General features: G+C 31.9%; 2 protein-coding genes across 3 annotated transcripts in view; one reads left to right on the plus strand and one right to left on the minus strand.

Annotated features, from left to right (window-relative positions):
• SUPT3H (SPT3 homolog, SAGA and STAGA complex component) overlaps positions 1-10783 on the minus strand; it is a 329066-nt gene extending 318283 nt beyond the window's left edge. Inside the window, exon 1 of the mRNA XM_036248696.1 lies at positions 10695-10783. Within this exon, the coding sequence (XP_036104589.1) occupies positions 10695-10732 (38 nt within the window). The 5' untranslated portion in view covers positions 10733-10783. The remainder of the gene's footprint in view (positions 1-10694) is intronic.
• Positions 10784-16501: 5718 nt separating this feature from the next.
• Positions 16502-19634, plus strand: part of RUNX2 (RUNX family transcription factor 2) — a 219615-nt gene continuing 216482 nt past the window's right edge. The window contains exon 1 of one of the 2 annotated variants that reach the window (XM_036249004.1): positions 16502-16612. In XM_036249004.1, the coding sequence (XP_036104897.1) occupies positions 16555-16612 (58 nt within the window). In that variant the 5' untranslated portion in view covers positions 16502-16554. The remainder of the gene's footprint in view (positions 16613-19634) is intronic. The other variant, XM_036249005.1, reaches the window with a different exon arrangement.

A 19634-nucleotide genomic window follows, 5' to 3' on the forward strand; every position in this document is an offset into this window, starting at 1 on the left:
TATTTACCTAAAACAAGCATTTAATATAAGAGAAGGTTTATAAGAATATAAGAGGTTTGGAAAATTTAATATAGTAGCAAAATTAGAAATAAAAAGTGTTAGAGTGGATAAAACTGGAGCCAGAAGCTAGGTCAGAATTCACAAATGAAGGCGTAGTGAAGTTTAGGGTATAAGCTAAGATGGAAAAATGGAAGGGAAAGAAAGGATATAGGAAAACAAAGAACTGACAAGAATCTACTATAATAAAGGTATCAAAAGATAAAACTGCAAATCTGATGAATGGAAAAAACGATGGTGTCATTAATAAATAATAGTGTTGCCCTGGCTGGTGTGACTCAGTTGGTTGGGCGCTGTTCCATGCACCAAAAGGTCGCCAGTCCGATTCCCTGTGAGGGCACATGCCCAGGTTGTGGGCTCAATCCCTGGTAGGGGGCAAGCAGGAGGCAGCCAATCAATGTTTCTCTCTCACACTGATGTTTCTCTCTCTCTCTCTCAAAATCAATTCAACTGTTTCTAAAAAAAAAAAAGAAAAAAGAAAAGAAAAATATTAGTATGGTCAATGACTACAAATGGATACAGCCACTATAGAGAACAGTATGGAGGTTCCTCCAAAAATTAAAAATAGAACTACCATATGACCCAGCAAACCCACTTTTGGGTATTTATCCAAAGAAATCTAAAGCACTAATTTGAAAAGATATATGCATTCGCATGATCACTGCAGCATTATTTACAATAGTCATGACATCACCTGGCCAGTGTGACTCAGTGGATTGCATGTTGTAACATGGACTGAGAGGTCCCAGTTCGATTCTCGGTCAGGGCACATGCCTGGGTTGAAGGCTCGATCCCTGATAGGGACTGTACAGGAGGCAGCCAATAGATGTTTCTCTCTCACATCGATGTTTCTATCCCTCCATTCCTCTCTCTCTAAAAAAAAAAAATGAAAACATGTTTTAAAAAAAGATATGGAAGCAACGTAAGTGTCCATTGACAGATGACTGAATAAAGATGATATGATACCTATATACAACTGAATATTACTCGACCATAAAAAAAAAAGGAAAGAAATATTACCATTTGTGACAACATGGATGGATCTAGAGAGCAGAGGTTCTGAAATTATCAGAATGGAATTTAAAATAACTATATTACTAGTATGCTAAGGACGCTAATAAAACAAGTAAACAATATGTCAAAACAGATGGGTAATGTAAGCAAAGAGATGAAAACACTAAAAAAATAACCAAAAAATATGATTTAAAAAAATCAAACCATTGCAAAAGAAATGAAGAATGCTTTTTGGGGCTCATCAGTAGATTAAAAGAAGTCAAGAAAATAATTACCAAGATTGAAGATATGCTAACAAACTTCCAGAACTAAAAAGTAGGAAGAAAAAATAAAAAAGGCAAAAAAAAAAAAAATTCAAGAACTGTAGGAAAATTACTCAAAAGTAACATATGTGTAATGGTAGTACCAAACAGAAAAGAAAGAAGGAAAGGAAAAAAGATTTACGTGACGTGATAATGGCTGGGAATTTTCCAACATTAATGAAAGACACCAAACCACAGATCCAGAAAGCTCAGAGAACACCAAGCAGAATAAGTACCAAAATATTGATACCGTAGGCATATAATTACCAAACTGTAGAAAAATCAAAGACAAATAGAAAATACTGAAAGAAGTCAGAAAAAGAACCCACAAAAACCCTTAACTATAGAGGTCAAGGAATTACATTCGGAAACTATGCAAACAAGATAGAGGAATGAAATATTTAAACTGCAAATACACCAACATAGAGTTGTGTCAAGCAAAATTATTCTTCAAAAGTGAAGGAGAAATAAAAACTTTATCATGAGAAGAAAAAAAAAGAAAGAAAATGGGGAAATTTATTACCAGTAAACCTACCTTGAAAGAAATGTTAGAAAAAATTCTTCAAAGAGAAAGAAAATTATTTAAGTCAGAACACAGATCTATATAAAGAAAGGAACGGCATTAGACAAGGAGTAAAGGTAAAATATAATTTATGTTTTCTTAATTGATCTAACAGATATGTTTGTTCAAAACAATAATAGCAATAATGTATTCAGTGATTACAGCTAAATGTCAGCAATGCTATAAGAAGGGCATACTCTAAGACACCTGTACTACCCGTGAAGCCATATGGTGTTATTTGAACATGGACTTGAATTAGTTTTAAGTGTATATTCCAAACTCTATAATAACCACATTTTTAAAAAGGAAAAAAAGGTATAATTGACACGGAAAGTGAGAAAAGACAATGGAATCATATAAAATGCTCAATTAAAACCAGGAAAGGCTTAAAAAGAATAGAAGGTGAAAAAAAAAAAAAGAACAAGGGCACTGATAGACAAAAGTTACAAATATGAAAGATACTGATAATGGAGAAAATAAAATGGAATAAGCATTGCTAAGAGTATCACTTAAAATGGAGCCAGGTGGACATTGCAGAATTAGGGCATGTGCACATCTCATGTCTCAGTCTCAGAGCAACTACTAAGTTGCTGACCTGTTGCCTAATTCAGTTCAAAGCCAAATCATAAAACATCTTGCATCAAGGACTGCTACATGAACAGATATGGTCTTTATTTCCTCCTTACCATGGCGACCAGATCATCTTATTCCTCGCCTAAAAATGAGCCTATTCCTCCTATTAACCTAGCCTGCATCCTTTATTTGCATAAAGAACCTGAGAGCTGTACCTGTATTTTTGCTTTTATAAAACCTGACTTCCTTTGTTCTCACCCCAGCACAATTTAGGTTGCTATCTGAATCTGTATGTCCTGGATTATAATTCCCCTCCCCCCTTTTCCCTGTTTAAATAAAAGCTTTTTATTTTAATTACAACCTGAACCTTTTTTTTTGTGGCTTTTGGCTTTTGGTCGACAATACTGATCCAACTATATCAAGAAACACAAAAGTTTAACAAAATATCAAACTAAATGAAAAGGAAAATATAACCCATCAAAATTTGAATATGCAGAAAAAGAAGTGTTTAGAGAGAGATTTACAGTATTATATGCATATATTAGAAAAGACTATCCAAAATCAATAATCCAAGCTTCCACCTTAGGGAAAAAAACTAAAGTAGGCAGAAGATATAAAATTTAAAGGGAAAAAAACTGAAAACGAAAATCAATAGGAAAAAAATTAATGAAACTAGAAACTGATTCTTTGAGAAAATGAAATTTACAAACCTCTAGTCGGTTATAAAAATAAATAAATAAAACATGAAGACACGAATTACTAATATGAGGAATGAAAGAAAAGGACATCACTACTTTTCTCATGGACATTTAAAAGGATAATAAAGGAATACTATGAACAATTTTATGCCCCAAAGTTAATAACCTAGATAAAATGAACCACTTCCCTGAAAGGCACAAGCTACCAAAACTGAGACAAGGAGAAATAGATAATCTGAATAGGCCTATATCTATTTTTTAAAGTGAATCAATAATTAATAACCTTCCAAAACAGGAAGCACTAGTCCTAAATATCTTCACTGGTAAATTCTAGCAAACATTTAAGAAAGAAATTCTCTACAACCTAATCCAGAGGAAATGCTTCCTAACTCATTCTATGAGGCCAGCACTACCTAACACCAAAAGCAGACAAAAACATTACAAGAAAAAATACAGAACAATATCTTTCATGAACATAGATGCAAAAAATCTTCCTCAAAGTATTATCAAATCCAATCTAATAATGTATGGGAAGAATTATACACCACAACCAAGTGGGATTTAGTCCACATATGCAAAGATGGCTCAACATTTAAAAATAAATTGATAAAATCCATCATATCAACAGGCTAAGAAGAAAGACCATGTGTTCCTATCAATAAAGAAAAAACATCAAAACAACAACAACAACAAAAAAAAAACCCAACACCCATTCATGATAAAAATTCTCATTTCTTTCTAGAAATAGAAAGAAACATCCTCTACTTGATAAAGAAGAGCCACAAAACTGTACAGCAAACGTCATACTAAATGGAGAGAAACTAGATGCTTTCCTCTCTAGGATCAGTAACAAGACAAGGATATTCCCTTTCACCACTTCAATTCAACATCAAACTGGAAGTTCTGGCTAATGCAATAACCCTAGCAAAGGAAATAAATGGCATAATTATTGGAAAAGAAAAAATAAAACTGTCTTTGTTCACAGATGACATCATTGTCTCTGTTGAAAATCTCAAATAATCAACAAAAACCTTCTAGAAATAATAGGTAATTAATAGCAAGGTTGTAGGATAGAAGGTTAATATACAAACTTCAATGATTTTCCAACAACCAATAATTGGAATTTGAAATTTAAAGAAATATTTACATTGGCACAATAAAAATGAATATTTAAGTATTAACCTATCGAAATATGTAGAAGATCTATATGAGATAAACTGTAAAGTTCTGATAAAAGAGATCAAAGAAGATTTAGATTAATGGAAAGATATTATGTGTTCAATGATAGAAAGATTTACCCCAGCAGGTTTGGCTCAGCAGTTAGAGCATCCACCTGAGGATCAAAGGGTCATGGATTCAATTTCTGGTCAAGGGCATGTACCTGAGTTGCAGGTTAGATCCCTAGCCCTGGTCAGGGTCATGCGAGTGTGTGTCATCGATGTGTCTCTCTCGCATCGATGTTTTTCTCTCTCCCCATTACTTCCACTGTACCTAGAAATCCATGGAATAATAACCTCGGGTGAGGATTAAAAAAAAAAAAAAAAACAATAATAGGAAGATTCAATATTGTTAACCTGTCAGTTTTTTCCAATTGGAATTATAGGTTCAGTGCAATCCCAATGAAAACCCCAGCAAGTTACTTTATGAATTTCAACAAACTAATATATTACTATAACATAATAAAGCTACAGTAATCAAGAGAGTGTAGTATTGGCAAAAGAACAGACATCTAAAGCAATGGCAATGAACAGAAAGCCCATAAACAGACCCACACAATATAGTCAACTAATCTTTGTCAAAGGAGTAAAACAATCCAATGGCAACAAATAGTGCTGAAATAACTGAACATCTAAATGTAAAAGAAATGGCTCTACACACTGACCTTTCATTTTTCACAAAAATAAACACAAAATGGATCATAAAGCTAAATGTAAAATTCAAGACTCTGAAATTTCTAGAAATTTAGGAGAAAATCTAGATGACCTTGGGGATAAAAAGAGTCTAGATAAAATACCAAAAGTATCATTTATGAGAGAAAAACATCGGTAATTTGGACTTCATTAAAATTAGGAGCCATCCACCGTGAGAAAGATGTTATGAGAATGAAAAGACACAAGGGACAGTTTGGGAGAAAATATTTGCAAACAGAATTGACCCAGCAACTCCACTCCTAGGTATATGCTCAAAAGAACTGAAAACAGGAACTCGGATATTTGTACACCATGTTCAACATCAGCATTATTCATAATAGCCAAAAGGTATAAACAACCCGTTTTCAACAACAAATGAATGTAGAAACAAAATGTGTATAAACAAAAAAACTCAACACTGAACAAAAAAATGTAAAAATACAGTGGAAAATCTAAACAAACACCTCCTAGAGAAGATATTATAGATGGCAAATAAGCATAAGAAAAGATGCTTGACATCATTTATCATTAAGGAATTGCAAATTAAAACAAGGTGCCACTACACACCTATTAGAATGGATGAAATACAAAAACGGAGAAAAGCAAATCCTAGCAATAATGTGGAGCAACAAGAGCTCTCATTCATTACTGGTGTGAATGTAAAATGATACAGCCACTTTGGACATTGGGAAGTTTCTTACAAAGTTAATCATAGTCTTACCAAACAATATAGCTAGTGCTCCTAAGTATTTACTCAACCGAGTGAAAAAAGTTAGGTCCACTCAAAAACCTGCATTATTATTTATAGTAGCTTTATTTATAATTCCCAGAAACTGAAAGCAACTGAGATGTCCTTCAATTAGGTGAACATATAAATAAACTGTAGTATATCCATACAATGACATATTATCCAGCAGTAAAAAAGAAATTAGTTATTAAGCCAAAAAAAAAGACATGGAGAATCCTTAAGTGAATATATATAGAGTACAAAGACCAGTTGCTAAAACAGTTGAGATGTTTTATGTTAGAGCTAAACAAAATTTTATGGGGATTTTTAGAAAAAACTATTCTGTATGATACTACAATAGTACGTATATAAAATTATGCATTTGACACAACCTACAGAACTGCACAACATAAAGAATGACTCCTAATGTAAACTACTGACTAGTTAACAATAATGTATCAATATTGGGCTAATTATAACAAATGTAGGACACTAGTGCAAGATATTAATAATAAGGAAACTAAGGGCTGGGGGTATAATGAAACTTTCTGTACTTTCTGCTAAATTATTCTATAAAATTAAAACTGCTGAAAAGATAAAGCCTGTACATTTTTTTTAAATGATTCTTTTTTACATTTTCAGTATTAAACTTTATCATGATTGCATGCAGTTAAAATACTATATAACAGTTCTGCTATATTCATCAACTATATTGATAATGCATAAGTTCTTTCAGAAATATGCAATCTTTAGAATTCTTAATTTTTTAATGGATTGATAGGTACAAAAGACAACAGTCCTAGAAATTTAAACAATACAAAGAGATAACAAAATATAATAAATAGTCTGTATTTAACCATTAATTTTTGGGCCAGATTCCAGTCCTCAAAGGTTAATTCTCCTACTAAATGAGCATTATAATATTAAATGCCAAAACTCTTTTTAATTTATCAATTTTGGATGAAAATCTTTCCTACATAAATATTAAATATTTCCTTATATTTTTAAGCAAAGTATGTAATATTCCTCCTGTCAACTACTTTATTAAATTGCTACAACACAGTGGTTCTTTTTTAAATCAATTAATGTAGATAGGGCAGGCTTAACTTACATTAAATGACCCTAAATAATGCTTTTTGAGTTTCAATACATTAATTTTTTGTGTGTTGCCTTCCCAGGCAGACTGTCCTTCTTACTTACAGTGATTTATGTGTCTGTTTTATAACTAAATATTAAATAAATAGGAGAGGTATAAAAACAATCATGTTAGAATTTTATCATAAATGAAGGCAAACAGGCAATAACCAAGGGAGACACAAGGGAGAAAGATTGCTCTTTTGTGATGAAATTATGAAACTAACTGTCCAATTCCTAGCTATGTGTATAATAACTGGAGTTGCTTAACATGACCATAAATAAAAATAAGGTTTTCAATAATATGAACTGTGAACTTTTGCTTAAACCCGTATCATTTACCTACAGCTCATTTAAAACCTTAAGTATTAATACACTAAAGGTCTCAAATTCAGATCAGGATATAGGTTCATTTGCTCTTTACCAACTAAAAAATACTTATTTACCTGCTAAATTGATGTAACCATCGCCATCATCCAATAAATAATACTCTACCTAATGTAGGTGAATTCTCAGAAAACTAATTTATTTTGGATATTAATTCAAATGTGAGTGCAATGATGTTCTGGAGATTATGTAATACCAAAAATAATTCCTTTTCTACTCAAATTTGATTCAAATATAAATGAAAAAGAAGGGAAATATCTTATCACAATAACTATTAAATATTTTATGCTTGGGCATTAAACCCAGTTTATTTCGAAAAAGAAAACATTTCTGTGGATAAAAGAAATCTTATATCTTTATTGATAATAATGGACAACTAGATAAATTCTGAGATTTATGATAATTTGGAAATACACTATAATCAAGATCATTTATTTGTATTCCAACCTTATCCCTAAAAAGATTTTAAAGTAGCTTATAAAACTATTCACAATACTTAATAATTACACGATCAAGATGAAATTGCACTATTCAACAGTTATGAAGCACGACAGATGTCATCTTTCACATAACAATAAAAACAGATTTTATAAATACTTTAAGAAAAAATACCATTATAATATGTAAATTATAAGTTTGATCATTTTTCAAATTGTCTTGCCTTTTCTATAAAAAAGAATTATCCAATGGGCCACAAATTTCTATATATGAAGTACAGGTGGCAAGAGTGGGCAAAATACAGCAGGCCAGCTGCCTGTTTATAAAGTTTTACTGGAACACAGCCACACCCATTCACTTGTCTAATTTACTTACTGTCTGCTTTCAGATTGCAGTAACAGAGTTGAGTAGTGAACAGAGACTCTGTGTCCCACAAGGCCAAAATATTTACTGTTTGGCCCTCTACAGAAAAAAAATGTACAGACTTCCATAGGATATTGACAAGTAAAATACAAATTCAGAATTAATAATTTGCATAGAGAGATACAGGCTTCTGCTCATTAAAATACTTCTTGAAAGAGTACACTTGAATTGAATAGCATATAAACAGTTTAGTAGCAGTAGTATGACTCAGTAGAAAGAATTTAATGTGAATTAAATTTTTAAGGTATTTTTTTTACATACAGGATGGGGCAAAGGTAGGTTTACAGTTGTGAGTACATGAAACACAGAGTTTATTATTATTTATTAATTATTGTATTATTTTCCATATAAACAACAGTAAAGCTATTTTTGCCCCACCCTCTATTTTTAAAAGATCCAGTTAAGAATAAACAAATGACAAGAAATAACATGACTGTTTTGATTCTCTAGAAATTTCTAGTTTATTGATCTATACCTGAGTTACTGTAATACAAATGTAAACTTTTAAAAGCTGGCATTTTCAAAAATATTTTACTATTTCCAATTTATATTTGCCACATATAAATTTGTGAAAATTAGTTGTTTTACAGTGAATAGAACATAAATGTAAAAAATACAACTAGAAACTAAAATCTAAAATTGCTATGTATAACCCAGGCTGTTCATATTCACTTTTTTTTTTAAACTATTCAAATAAATAAATTTTCACAATTATCTGATTTCACTCTAAAACCAAATTTCTATACACCTTTTCCACAAAATGCTTCACCTTTCAGAATTCACTGTTTACGGTGAAAAATAGTGAAATCAATGTCTATAGCGTTTGCCTGGATTCACCAATTGTTAACATATGCCACATTTGTTTTATGTATGTATTTGTTTAATCATGGTACTAATTTCATGAAAATAATTCACCATGTACCTTTTTTAATAAGGATATTTCACACTTAATAAATAATACTATCACTGATAGCCAGTTTCCTCAAATATCCTAAAAGTAACTTATAAAACTTTCTAAAAAATCTAACATCCATCAAGGCTCACATACATGACCAATTTCTGAAAGGCAAGGGCCAAATTTTTCTTTAGACCAGCAGTTCTCAACCTGTGGGTCATGACCCCTTTGGGGGTCCAATGACCCTTTCACTGGGGTCACCTAAGACATAACAGAAGCAAAATTACAGTTATGAAGTAGCAATGAAAGTAATTTTATGGTTGGGGGTCACCACAACATGAGGAACTGTATTAAAGGGTCATGGCATTAGGAAGGTTGAGAACCACTGCTTTAGGTAATTTTTTTGTCTATACTATGTTCTCTCTTCTTTCCACAACTTGTTCTCTGGAAAAGCTGTAGGAACACAATTTCCCCAGGACTTTCTTGCCAGAATCATTCAGCTATGGAAGGGCACTGCGATAATAGTGGAGAGAAAACTGAATTTCCAGTTATTTCGGTAGATTCTGTTTTCCCTATGAAAATATCTAGAATGAAACTGTAATCTTATCTTAGCTGGAAACAATTTTTTATATACATATAACTAACCAACATTCATTGATCATCAAGTAAAAAGTCTTCTAACTAATTACCTGCCAAGGCTCAAGAAGTAAAGCTTTAATATTATCACTAACAACCTAAGATCATGAATAATTATACAAATGTATTTTATAAAAAGAAGCATTTTATAAAGGTCTAAAGAGAGCTCTTATTGAGAAAGCCAGTTTTAGAAGACTAAACATACTATTTTTAAATATACAGTCAATTTTACAGTTCACTAAGTTGAATAAAGTTTTAATCATCCCATAAAAAGGCTAGATGGCTTGCATATTATAATTATGCATTAAGAAATTGACTTCTCTGGCCATTTGTTTCGATGCTTTCAAGCTTTTACTAAAGTGTAAAACTTACATTTTGAACAATACTTTATTGTATCAATATTATTAAAAAAATGTACTTCTGAATAACAAGAACCACAAATTTTTTACTATTAATGTAATTGAAGTAATATGAATATTTTAACATTCTTTCCTAATTTATTTGATCTTAAAGTTCAAATTGGAGCAATTTTTGACTACTAAACTGTCTGGGAAATTGAGATTTCCAAAGGGAATACTGTCAAATTTATAAAAACAAAAAGATCAGTATTCTAGTGATTCATTTTCAATATATTTTCTATATTGTTAATTATTTCTGAATTCAGGAGTATTTTCCAGTGTAAACTATACACAAGGCTTAACAAATAAAGACCTAAATTCGCAATTGCCTTTACTGAAACCAATGAAAAATCTATACACAGCAATGAAATTGGCATGCAAATAAAAGAACTGTCAAGACATGTATCCCTAAAAATAAGCCTACAATAACTATTTTAAAGGCTGTGTGTGGTCTCACCCATATATTTTGGCAAGATGCACTCTCTCCAACCACAGCTAGATTCATCCAAAAGCAGTGGCACTGGAGAGCCTCCGTCTCACCTGTCAAAGTTGAAGAACGTTGTTCCAAAGACCACCATGAGTCCATGGAGAAAAGCCACAGTGCTACAGCTGGTATTGATAAGCAGTCTCTGAAGGAGAAAATACTTCAAACAATTAAGCAAATCATCCTTAATAAAGATATAGACTGAGAGACAATATATTAATCTTTAAATGATGAGATGACAAATACCATGGCAGGTCTGACACAGAGGTAATTTATACACTAGAATACTAAGAGGGTATCTTTCATAAGCAATACTAATTTAATAGCCCTTCCAATTCTTCCTCTGATAACATTTCTATACATTATTTATCAGTTCAAAACTCTACTATGTTCCCTTACTTAAATCTCCCTTGTAAAGCCTCATAATTCACCTCAATTACTAAGGTACTAAATTCATCAAAATTGCTATAGTCTGACAGCTAAGAGCACAGAAGATTAAGATTTATAAACAGAAACCCTAAGTATATTAAAATCTGACTTTTTAGAAGATACCATAATATCTTTTTCAACCACATTATAAAAGCAGTTTACATTTTTGCTTTAGACTAACCCTCCCTACAATAAAGTATATGAATTGATCAGGTAAGCTATAGGTAGGTTAACATAAATAAAAAGACCAAGAAAAACAATTACTTTGAAAAGAAATATGCCTCAGCAGACAATTCAAGCCCTACCTCAAACCTGGCAATAAAAGACAACTTAAACCAAAATGGAAAGAAATATACCTGGCTGGGTAAAAAGTTTAAATAATCATGATGAATGTCTCATTAATTTAACTTATTTTCCCTACCAGATGACAATGTCCTCTAGCCCTATTTAATACTGCAACAATTCAATTAACAAAGAAAGAGGGTGCCCTCTGCGTGTTTTCCAGGAAAGTTAATATCCAAAAGGTTCTCTGTATAAGACAGTTTTACCTACAACCAAGTCCCACAGCACAAAGGCAAAGTTACCACAGAGCTCCAATGTACTATGATGCCCGTTTCATTTACTATATTCTCTAAATACATAGGTTCCAAAAAGATTAGTTTCACTTTTCCCTAGATATATTTAGTACATTAACTAGTAGAGTTGGGATATTATTTTTCTTTGGTTTTGTCAGTAGCATGTTTGATATAAATTTTATTAAGTGGTAGTATATGTAACATTGCATTGTGGGTAGTAGTTTCCTGCTTTAGCCTAGCCACATCCTCAGCTGTCATATGAGCATGTTTCCCATATTTTCTGCAAGTTCTCACCTTTTTTCTTCCTAGAAAAATGACAGCATTAGAAGATGAATTGTTCTAATAATCATAAGAAACATGAATTATTTATACAGCTACATTACACAAGTATGGATCACTCTGCACTTCGAAGAATAGTCAAAGGGGAAAAAAAACAAATCCTCATAATTAAAGTGTCAATGTCATATGAAACAATGTTAAAGTAAGTTAACATAGAGGAAGGAATTAAAACTGTTAAAAGGAAGAAAATCATTGTAATTAGATACCAATACCATCTAACAAATGAGGTGTACATATAACAGTGTAGACATAACAATGATTTGCCTTGAAAACTTAGGTGCTTCAAACCTGCCAGGTATTCATTAATGAGAATTAATGTCAATATCCACTACTAGAACCTTAAGAAACTACTTTGAGACACTATAGAAATATCAAAACAGAGAAAAAGAAACTGAAAAAAAACTAGAGAAGAGAGGAAGGAAAGGAGGGAAGAAAAAGGGGAAAAGAGAGGGGGAGTGAAAGGGAGAGAGAAAAATTTAGTATTTTCTCTTTTGGCATCCCATTTCCACGTAATCTCACATTTAGACAGACAGCTGCTAATACTAACCAAATGAAGTCGTTAAAGTATTCGTGGACATGGTGGTGTTTTGGGTTTTCACATAATTTAATTAAAATAAACTGAGGAGGAAAAATATAACAGAAAAAATACTTTTTACAAAAAGTAACACAAAATAATACCCTGTATACACACAACCACAGACATGTACATACAGTTGTGTACACAGACACATACCCAATTAAAATAAGGAAGGAAAACTAATCTCTTAGTCTTATGATTTAAAATACTAATGATATGTATTTCACTAATATAAAAATTTTCAAATCATCAATATAAGGCCCAATAAAGGCTACGCCAGCTTAAATAGCTATACATCAAATCCAAAAAAAGAGATTGTCCAAAATAAATTGTCATAAACCAAGCTGAAACAACAAATGAAGAAAGTGTCTTCCTAAAATCTCATTATCAGTGAGGAAATTTTAAGCCAAATTAGAATTTCTACAATTTATAAAATTCCTACATGAAACCATTTGGCCCTATTCTTATCAATTAAAAGAAAAATAGAACAGCACCAAATAGAAATTAAAACAATAAAAAAAAACTCAGAGAAACAAGCAAAATCTTGATACTGATAAAACTACTGCATCTAAATAGGATCATTAGTTCAAGAAATAAAAAATAATTCAAAAGACAGCAATGTAGATATACATAGCATTTAAAACACTATTATACTGTTATATCGTCTAACAGCATGCAATATGAGTTTGACCAATGTTGACAAATTTAGTAAACATAACGTAATGAATGAGCAAGATAACTAACATCTTTACTTTTTGACATTGATTTCGAGTTCAAAGGTGCATTTCACTTCCATGGCATTAAAGTACATAATTTATAAAGCAGGCCTAAACTTGTTACTTACATCAATATAGCAAATACTAACATAATCCCCCAAAATAAATTTTTGAGGGTCTTTGAAGAACAACAATAAAAAAAACCTGTGGTTTCCATTTCTCATTTTAAGCATCGTATAAATCCATATCAAGAGCTTTATTTGCAGTGACTTTTCTGAGTCAATCTCTCTTCATCACATGTGGTAAGCTACCTCTAATGAAACAAACTGTCAATTATCATATATGTACCAGTTATCACTGTTGTTTTTTAATTTTTACCACAAAGCATATTTGTTCCAAAGTGGTTACATTTTCAATTTAGGGGGGAAAAAATGTGTGGATAATAAACATACAGACTTTAAAGCACAGGACTTCACTATCTTTCTCCTGGCATAATTTGATGGGCCTCACACAAAACAGAAAGGGTATATTCAACAACATCTATTAAACTCTTATGTAATATGAGTAATTATCCTGACCCAAAAATAATGTGCAGGAGGGTTACCTGCAAAAAGAGAACAAGCAGTTAAGAGATACATAGATGTTAAAAATCATTCAAATGCTTACAAAGTCAGTTTGAAGGGTCAAAGTGCACATAATTTTTTTTAAATGTAAGGGAGAAAATATTTGGCTAGTAGTTGTGGTGGTAATACATCAGAGAATTCTTATACAGACATTAAAAACTCATCTAAAAGAAGAAAACCACTTATTTACCATACGACAGAGGCTACCTAAATTTTTCCAATTGCCTGATTCTGCTGCTATTGTATGTGCATGTGGAACTATGGTTGGAAATCCCACAAATTACTAGACAAAGCCCTCCTTTAGATATAGATCATACCAGTACACCTTATTTATTCAAAAGAATAAATAACTTTTCTCTTTCATATGTTAAATGAAAGCTTTTACTTTTCAATATAAAATATGTTTACATACACAATGAGGCATAAGCCTATATTTAAAATGAAACACTAAAATGCATTTCTGGTGTTTTATCACTAAAAGTTTGTTATAGAAAAGTTCTGGACATTTGATAATAAAGGATTAAAATCATTCCCATGTCCTCCCTGAGTATTTTGGGCAAATCAATTTTTTTGTGTGAAGGAATTTATGAGCATGTCTGTACATTTATCTTTATCTAATATAAACCAAAAGCAGATAATAAACTGTGCTAGGGAATCCACAGGCAAGGACATTTTGGCCCTAACACCCTCCTTAGTGTTTCCCAGCCCTTACCCCATTATCTACCTCAAATAATGCTTTGTAATTCACAGTCTCCACCCACCCTCCCAGTCATTTACTTCATGCCACTCCTAGTTACTATCACACTAGGAAGAAGTCTAACATGCAAATTCAGAGTGGCTGATAAATGGAAAAAAATGCCTAGAAAATTGGTCTGTTCGGCTTTATAATTTTTGTTGAAAAATACCCCATCGCTCCCAACTGATGAAAACAGGAAGCTCTATTCATAAATATGAAATTCTCTGCCTATGATATATAATCATCCTAATAAGAAAATGAGTTCTATACATACATGTCCAAAGGGGCAAAAAAGGAGATAGTTTCCCAAAGATGTTTCCAATTTTCTTCTGAATCAGAATTAGCAAATCGAGACCACTAACACACTCTGTCTGTGTGCATTATTTCTTGCTACACACAGCATTTTGCAATTTATTTCAAAGCTTTCATTATAAACAAAAAATACAGCTTCTGTTAACCCACTCTATTCTGAGCTTATAAAATCTAACATTGAACAACCTAAGTTACAACATAAAAATTTTACTTTATACATGTATAAGATTTGCTATCAAAGGTTCTGTTAAAATCCAAATAAACTATTTAATAAATTACACAAAATGAATACAATTCCTTGAAAAATAAAAATCATTACCGCATAAAGAAAACTAAAATTCAGCCAATAATCAGTTATAATTCTTGTCATTGAGTTTTATAAATCCTCAAACTAGCCATAAAAGAAAGGTATAAATAATATAAATGCTACTAATTACATTTAATCCTTATTGCAGGAGCCGGCATCTAATATTGATCACACATAAACTAGACAGACATGATTTAACATTTGTCAAAGGAATCCCCAGACTAACACTTTCATGACAGCCAATTACAGTCAAGCCCAGCAAGCAGTTTGCAACCAGACCTTAAGAAAGGTAAACTTTTTTACAATGAGTTACAGATTCACAAGTTTGAGAAGACAGGAAAAAGAAAAACAGAAGGACTCCAATCACCCAGCAAATATGAAGCAGACCCCAGAATGTGATACAATCCAAAGATGTAAATTATTGTAAATCATCACTGTTGTTCAGAATTTCACACAGCCTCTTGAGCCAATTTTGCTCACTTTTCCACAGACACAATAATGAACTAAATAAAAGGAGGAGGCAAAAAAAAAAAAAAAAAAAAGTGGGGGTGGGGGAGATGGAAAGGAAAGCCCTTAACTGCAGATTTCTGCTCTACAAATGCTTAACCTTACAGGAGTTTGAGCTCCTTCAGCATTTGTATTCTATCCAAATCCTCATGAGTCACAAAAATTAAATAGCTATATCCTTCTGGATGCCAGGAAGGGCCTTACCACAAGCCTTTTGTCAGAGAGAGAGAGAGAAAGACAGAGCAAGAGCAAGGGGGGAAAAGCCACAGTGGTAGGCAGTCCCACTTTACTTTGAGCACTGTGAGGTCACAAACCACATGATTCTGTCTCTCCAGTAATAGTGCTTGCAAAAAAAGGAGTTTTAAAGCTTTTGCTTTTTTGGATTGTGTGAATGCTTCATTCGCCTCACAAACAACCACAGAACCACAAGTGCGGTGCAAACTTTCTCCAGGAGGACAGCAAGAAGTCTCTGGTTTTTAAATGGTTAATCTCCGCAGGTCACTACCAGCCACCGAGACCAACAGAGTCAGTGAGTGCTCTCTAACCACAGTCTATGCAGTAATAGTAGGTCCTTCAAATATTTGCTCATTCTCTTTTTGTTTTGTTTCCTTGCTTTTCACATGTTACCAGCTACATAATTTCTTGACAGAAAAAAATAAATATAAAGTCTATGTACTCCAGGCATACTGTAAAACTAAAACAAGGTTTGGGTATGGTTTGTATTTTCAGTTTAAGGCTGCAAGCAGAATTTACAACAGAGGGTACAAGTTCTATCTGAAAAAAAAAGGAGGGACTATGGCATCAAACAGCCTCTTCAGCACAGTGACACCATGTCAGCAAAACTTCTTTTGGGGTAAGTGTTACCATATTTTAAAATCCTGTAAGAGATGAACCTGTTAAACATAAAGGTATGTTTCTTGGATAAACTAAATGTTAGCTTTTCCGGATAACATTATATTAAAGATCATAGTAACAATGCTATTTTGTTGCGCTAAAAGTTGAAAAATGAAATTGCTGTACATATTTGCATTTGTCATCTGTAACTTATCTACTTCTCGGAATAATGACCTGAAATAGAAAAAAAAATTAAATGATCTCACATTAGTCAAAATGTTTTTTAGAGTTACAGAAATGAGGTAGTTAAAACAATAAAAAAAAAGTTTAATATTCTCATTAACCCTTACTGAAATAAAATTAGACACGAAATTAATCAAAGTATTATGAAGTATTCACTCCAGCAGCTCCCAATATTTGAGTAAACTTTAAAAAGGAAGCAATTTTACAAAATAACAAACTACAGAATTATCTCGACATTATGGTCTACCATGTAAAATAGAGAAATAAACCTGCAGTACAGTTAACATTTTAACCAGTTCGACTACAAGAAATCTATTTGTAATTTTAGACTGCATCATATCATAAGCTACTTGCATAACTTTCTAAGCAACTTGATATAACTGAAGCATATATTCAAACTGAAATAAAATTGTTAAGTATGTAATAGCCATTTTTAAAAGATCTTTATAGTTAACCGGGATATTTAAAAGTTTACAGAAGTCTTTAAAAACTTATATGCAATTGTGCTTTTCTATATAATTTTAACTTTACATCTACACTATTATCCATATGTAGAACTTGTTATAAAAACAGAGCAAACATTGAGACGACTAGGATTCTTTTAATCATATTCTTGGACCTACCAAAATGAATACCGTTTACTCTCATGAAAAAATAAAACTCCGTAAGGATACTGTGCATGATTTAAAAGAGCCATACCTACTAAATCACGCTGGACTTTTAAAGAAAACAGCCATAATATAGTCCCTTAATATTTAATTTCAAGTTAGTGCTGATACACAAAAACTACTTCAACATTTATCAGCTGACACGGTATTATAGTAAAATATCTAAACACTTACAAGATTTTCTTTATGATGTCCAACATGTTCCAACTACAAGGCAAGTTTATAAAATTTTCTTTTATCCTTTAAAATAAATCCTTTTGCTGGGTATACCTATATTAACTTTGCTTTATAACTTACAACTAACGATTGGAGTTTCCTTTACTCCTCCTACTTCACACATTTTAACTGGCTATCAGAGGATCAGTCTTAGTTTAGGTCAAAGAGAAATAAACTTGAAGGAGAGAAAAAGGTTTCTCTTAAAAGGGTGAGGAAATGTACTTTGTATTTTACAAAAACAAAGTAAAATTGCTGTAGTGACTCCTTCAATAGTTGTAAGTGGGCCCCCTCAGTTACAGCACCTACAGTATAATAGTCACAGATTATTTTTTTAGTTTAATGGTAGTTAATAAGTGTTACTCTACATTTTTCTGCATTAAGAAAGCAGAACATAGATACAGCTAGACTGCATTGCAGCCCATATCATAATTATAGCTTATACATGAAAACTTTTGCCGTTTCTATCCAAGAGATGAGGGGAAAATGGCTAAAACTATTGTTATATGGAGGGATAACTTAAAACAGGCACCGCAAAAAGTTACACTGTTTAAAATATATATACGTTTTTCTACCCAGATAGGGAACAACACAAGTTTCATCATTACAAGTTATTAAACTGTCACAAAGAATATGTTGAAATGCTGTTTATTCTATCGTATGAGCAGTCTTACATTTCTGTGACACCCTTAGTAACTATTTCTATAGTAAAATTTCTAAAACTTGACCAATTTCTAAAACAACAAGGCACTACAGTGAACTAAATAAAGATAATCTTCTATCGAATGTCATATATATTTTAGACAACATAACAATTCTTCTTTTTCTGGAAAGTGGAATTTATCCTCTCCCAACCTGAAATAATACTTTAAAGCCTGGATAGAGATTTAAGACGAACCCACTACACCGAACAAATTACAGGTGAGTGGGTAGTGGACATAATGTATAGGTTATGATCACACTGCAAACATTTCACCAATCTATAATCTATTTGAAGTCAAAAACCTCACTTCAGGTTTTAAATTCTTTTAGATAATTATCAAAACAACCAAGTGAAATGTCAAAAGTATGTGTTGTAATTTTGTGAAAAAAATTTTTAAAGTTTAGGCTTTTCCTAGGTGAGAGACAAAGCACACCCCAACCCGTGGCCTCAGCGCAAACAGGAGTGAAAAGGGTGAGAGAGAAAGACAGACGCGGAGACAGACGTGTCTCAGTGTCCTTGCTCTCTCAGCTTATCATTCATTTGAGTTAAACAAGAATCTTCAATGTGTACTACTCAAAATAAGCCCATTATTTATCATGAAGTCTGTTGAAAGTAACAGATGTGACTCACAGAGTATATTACAATTAAGAACTTATTTATGAAAATATATAAGTTGACTGATTAAAATTTCTACATAAAACCATTGTAACTGACCATAGTGACTGACTGAACATAATGTGTGAACACTGGTTTCCAAAATAATAGTTGTGGTCCATACCAATGACGGTAATTTTAGTCTCAAGATTTAACAGTGACAAAGTGTCACAACTTGCTTCCAAAATAATTCCAAAATCCAGGGAGATAATTTTAAAAAGTCAAGAACAAACACAGAAGACCACTCCAACACATATTAAAAGCTAAAAATATCTATGTAATTCCCCAAAACTCATATTACAAATTCTTTTAAATTATAAAAAAAATCCTAATTTTACATGAAAGATTGTTAGATTTCACATTTAAATTTCAGAACTACATTAAAATGTAAAATATCTCAAAGAAATTGCACAAAAATATTTTATTAATCTACATGAACCTTCTGGTAGTCTCTAAATCACAAGGAAGGCATGAAATATACATGATTATATATTTTAGTTATTTTTTAAATAAAAAATTAATATATTCAATTACACCCTTCAAACTAATCACTGATAGTT

Source organism: Molossus molossus, unplaced genomic scaffold (assembly GCF_014108415.1).
Source record: "Molossus molossus isolate mMolMol1 unplaced genomic scaffold, mMolMol1.p scaffold_m16_p_8, whole genome shotgun sequence".
In the NCBI taxonomy this organism is placed as follows: Eukaryota; Metazoa; Chordata; class Mammalia; order Chiroptera; family Molossidae; genus Molossus; species Molossus molossus.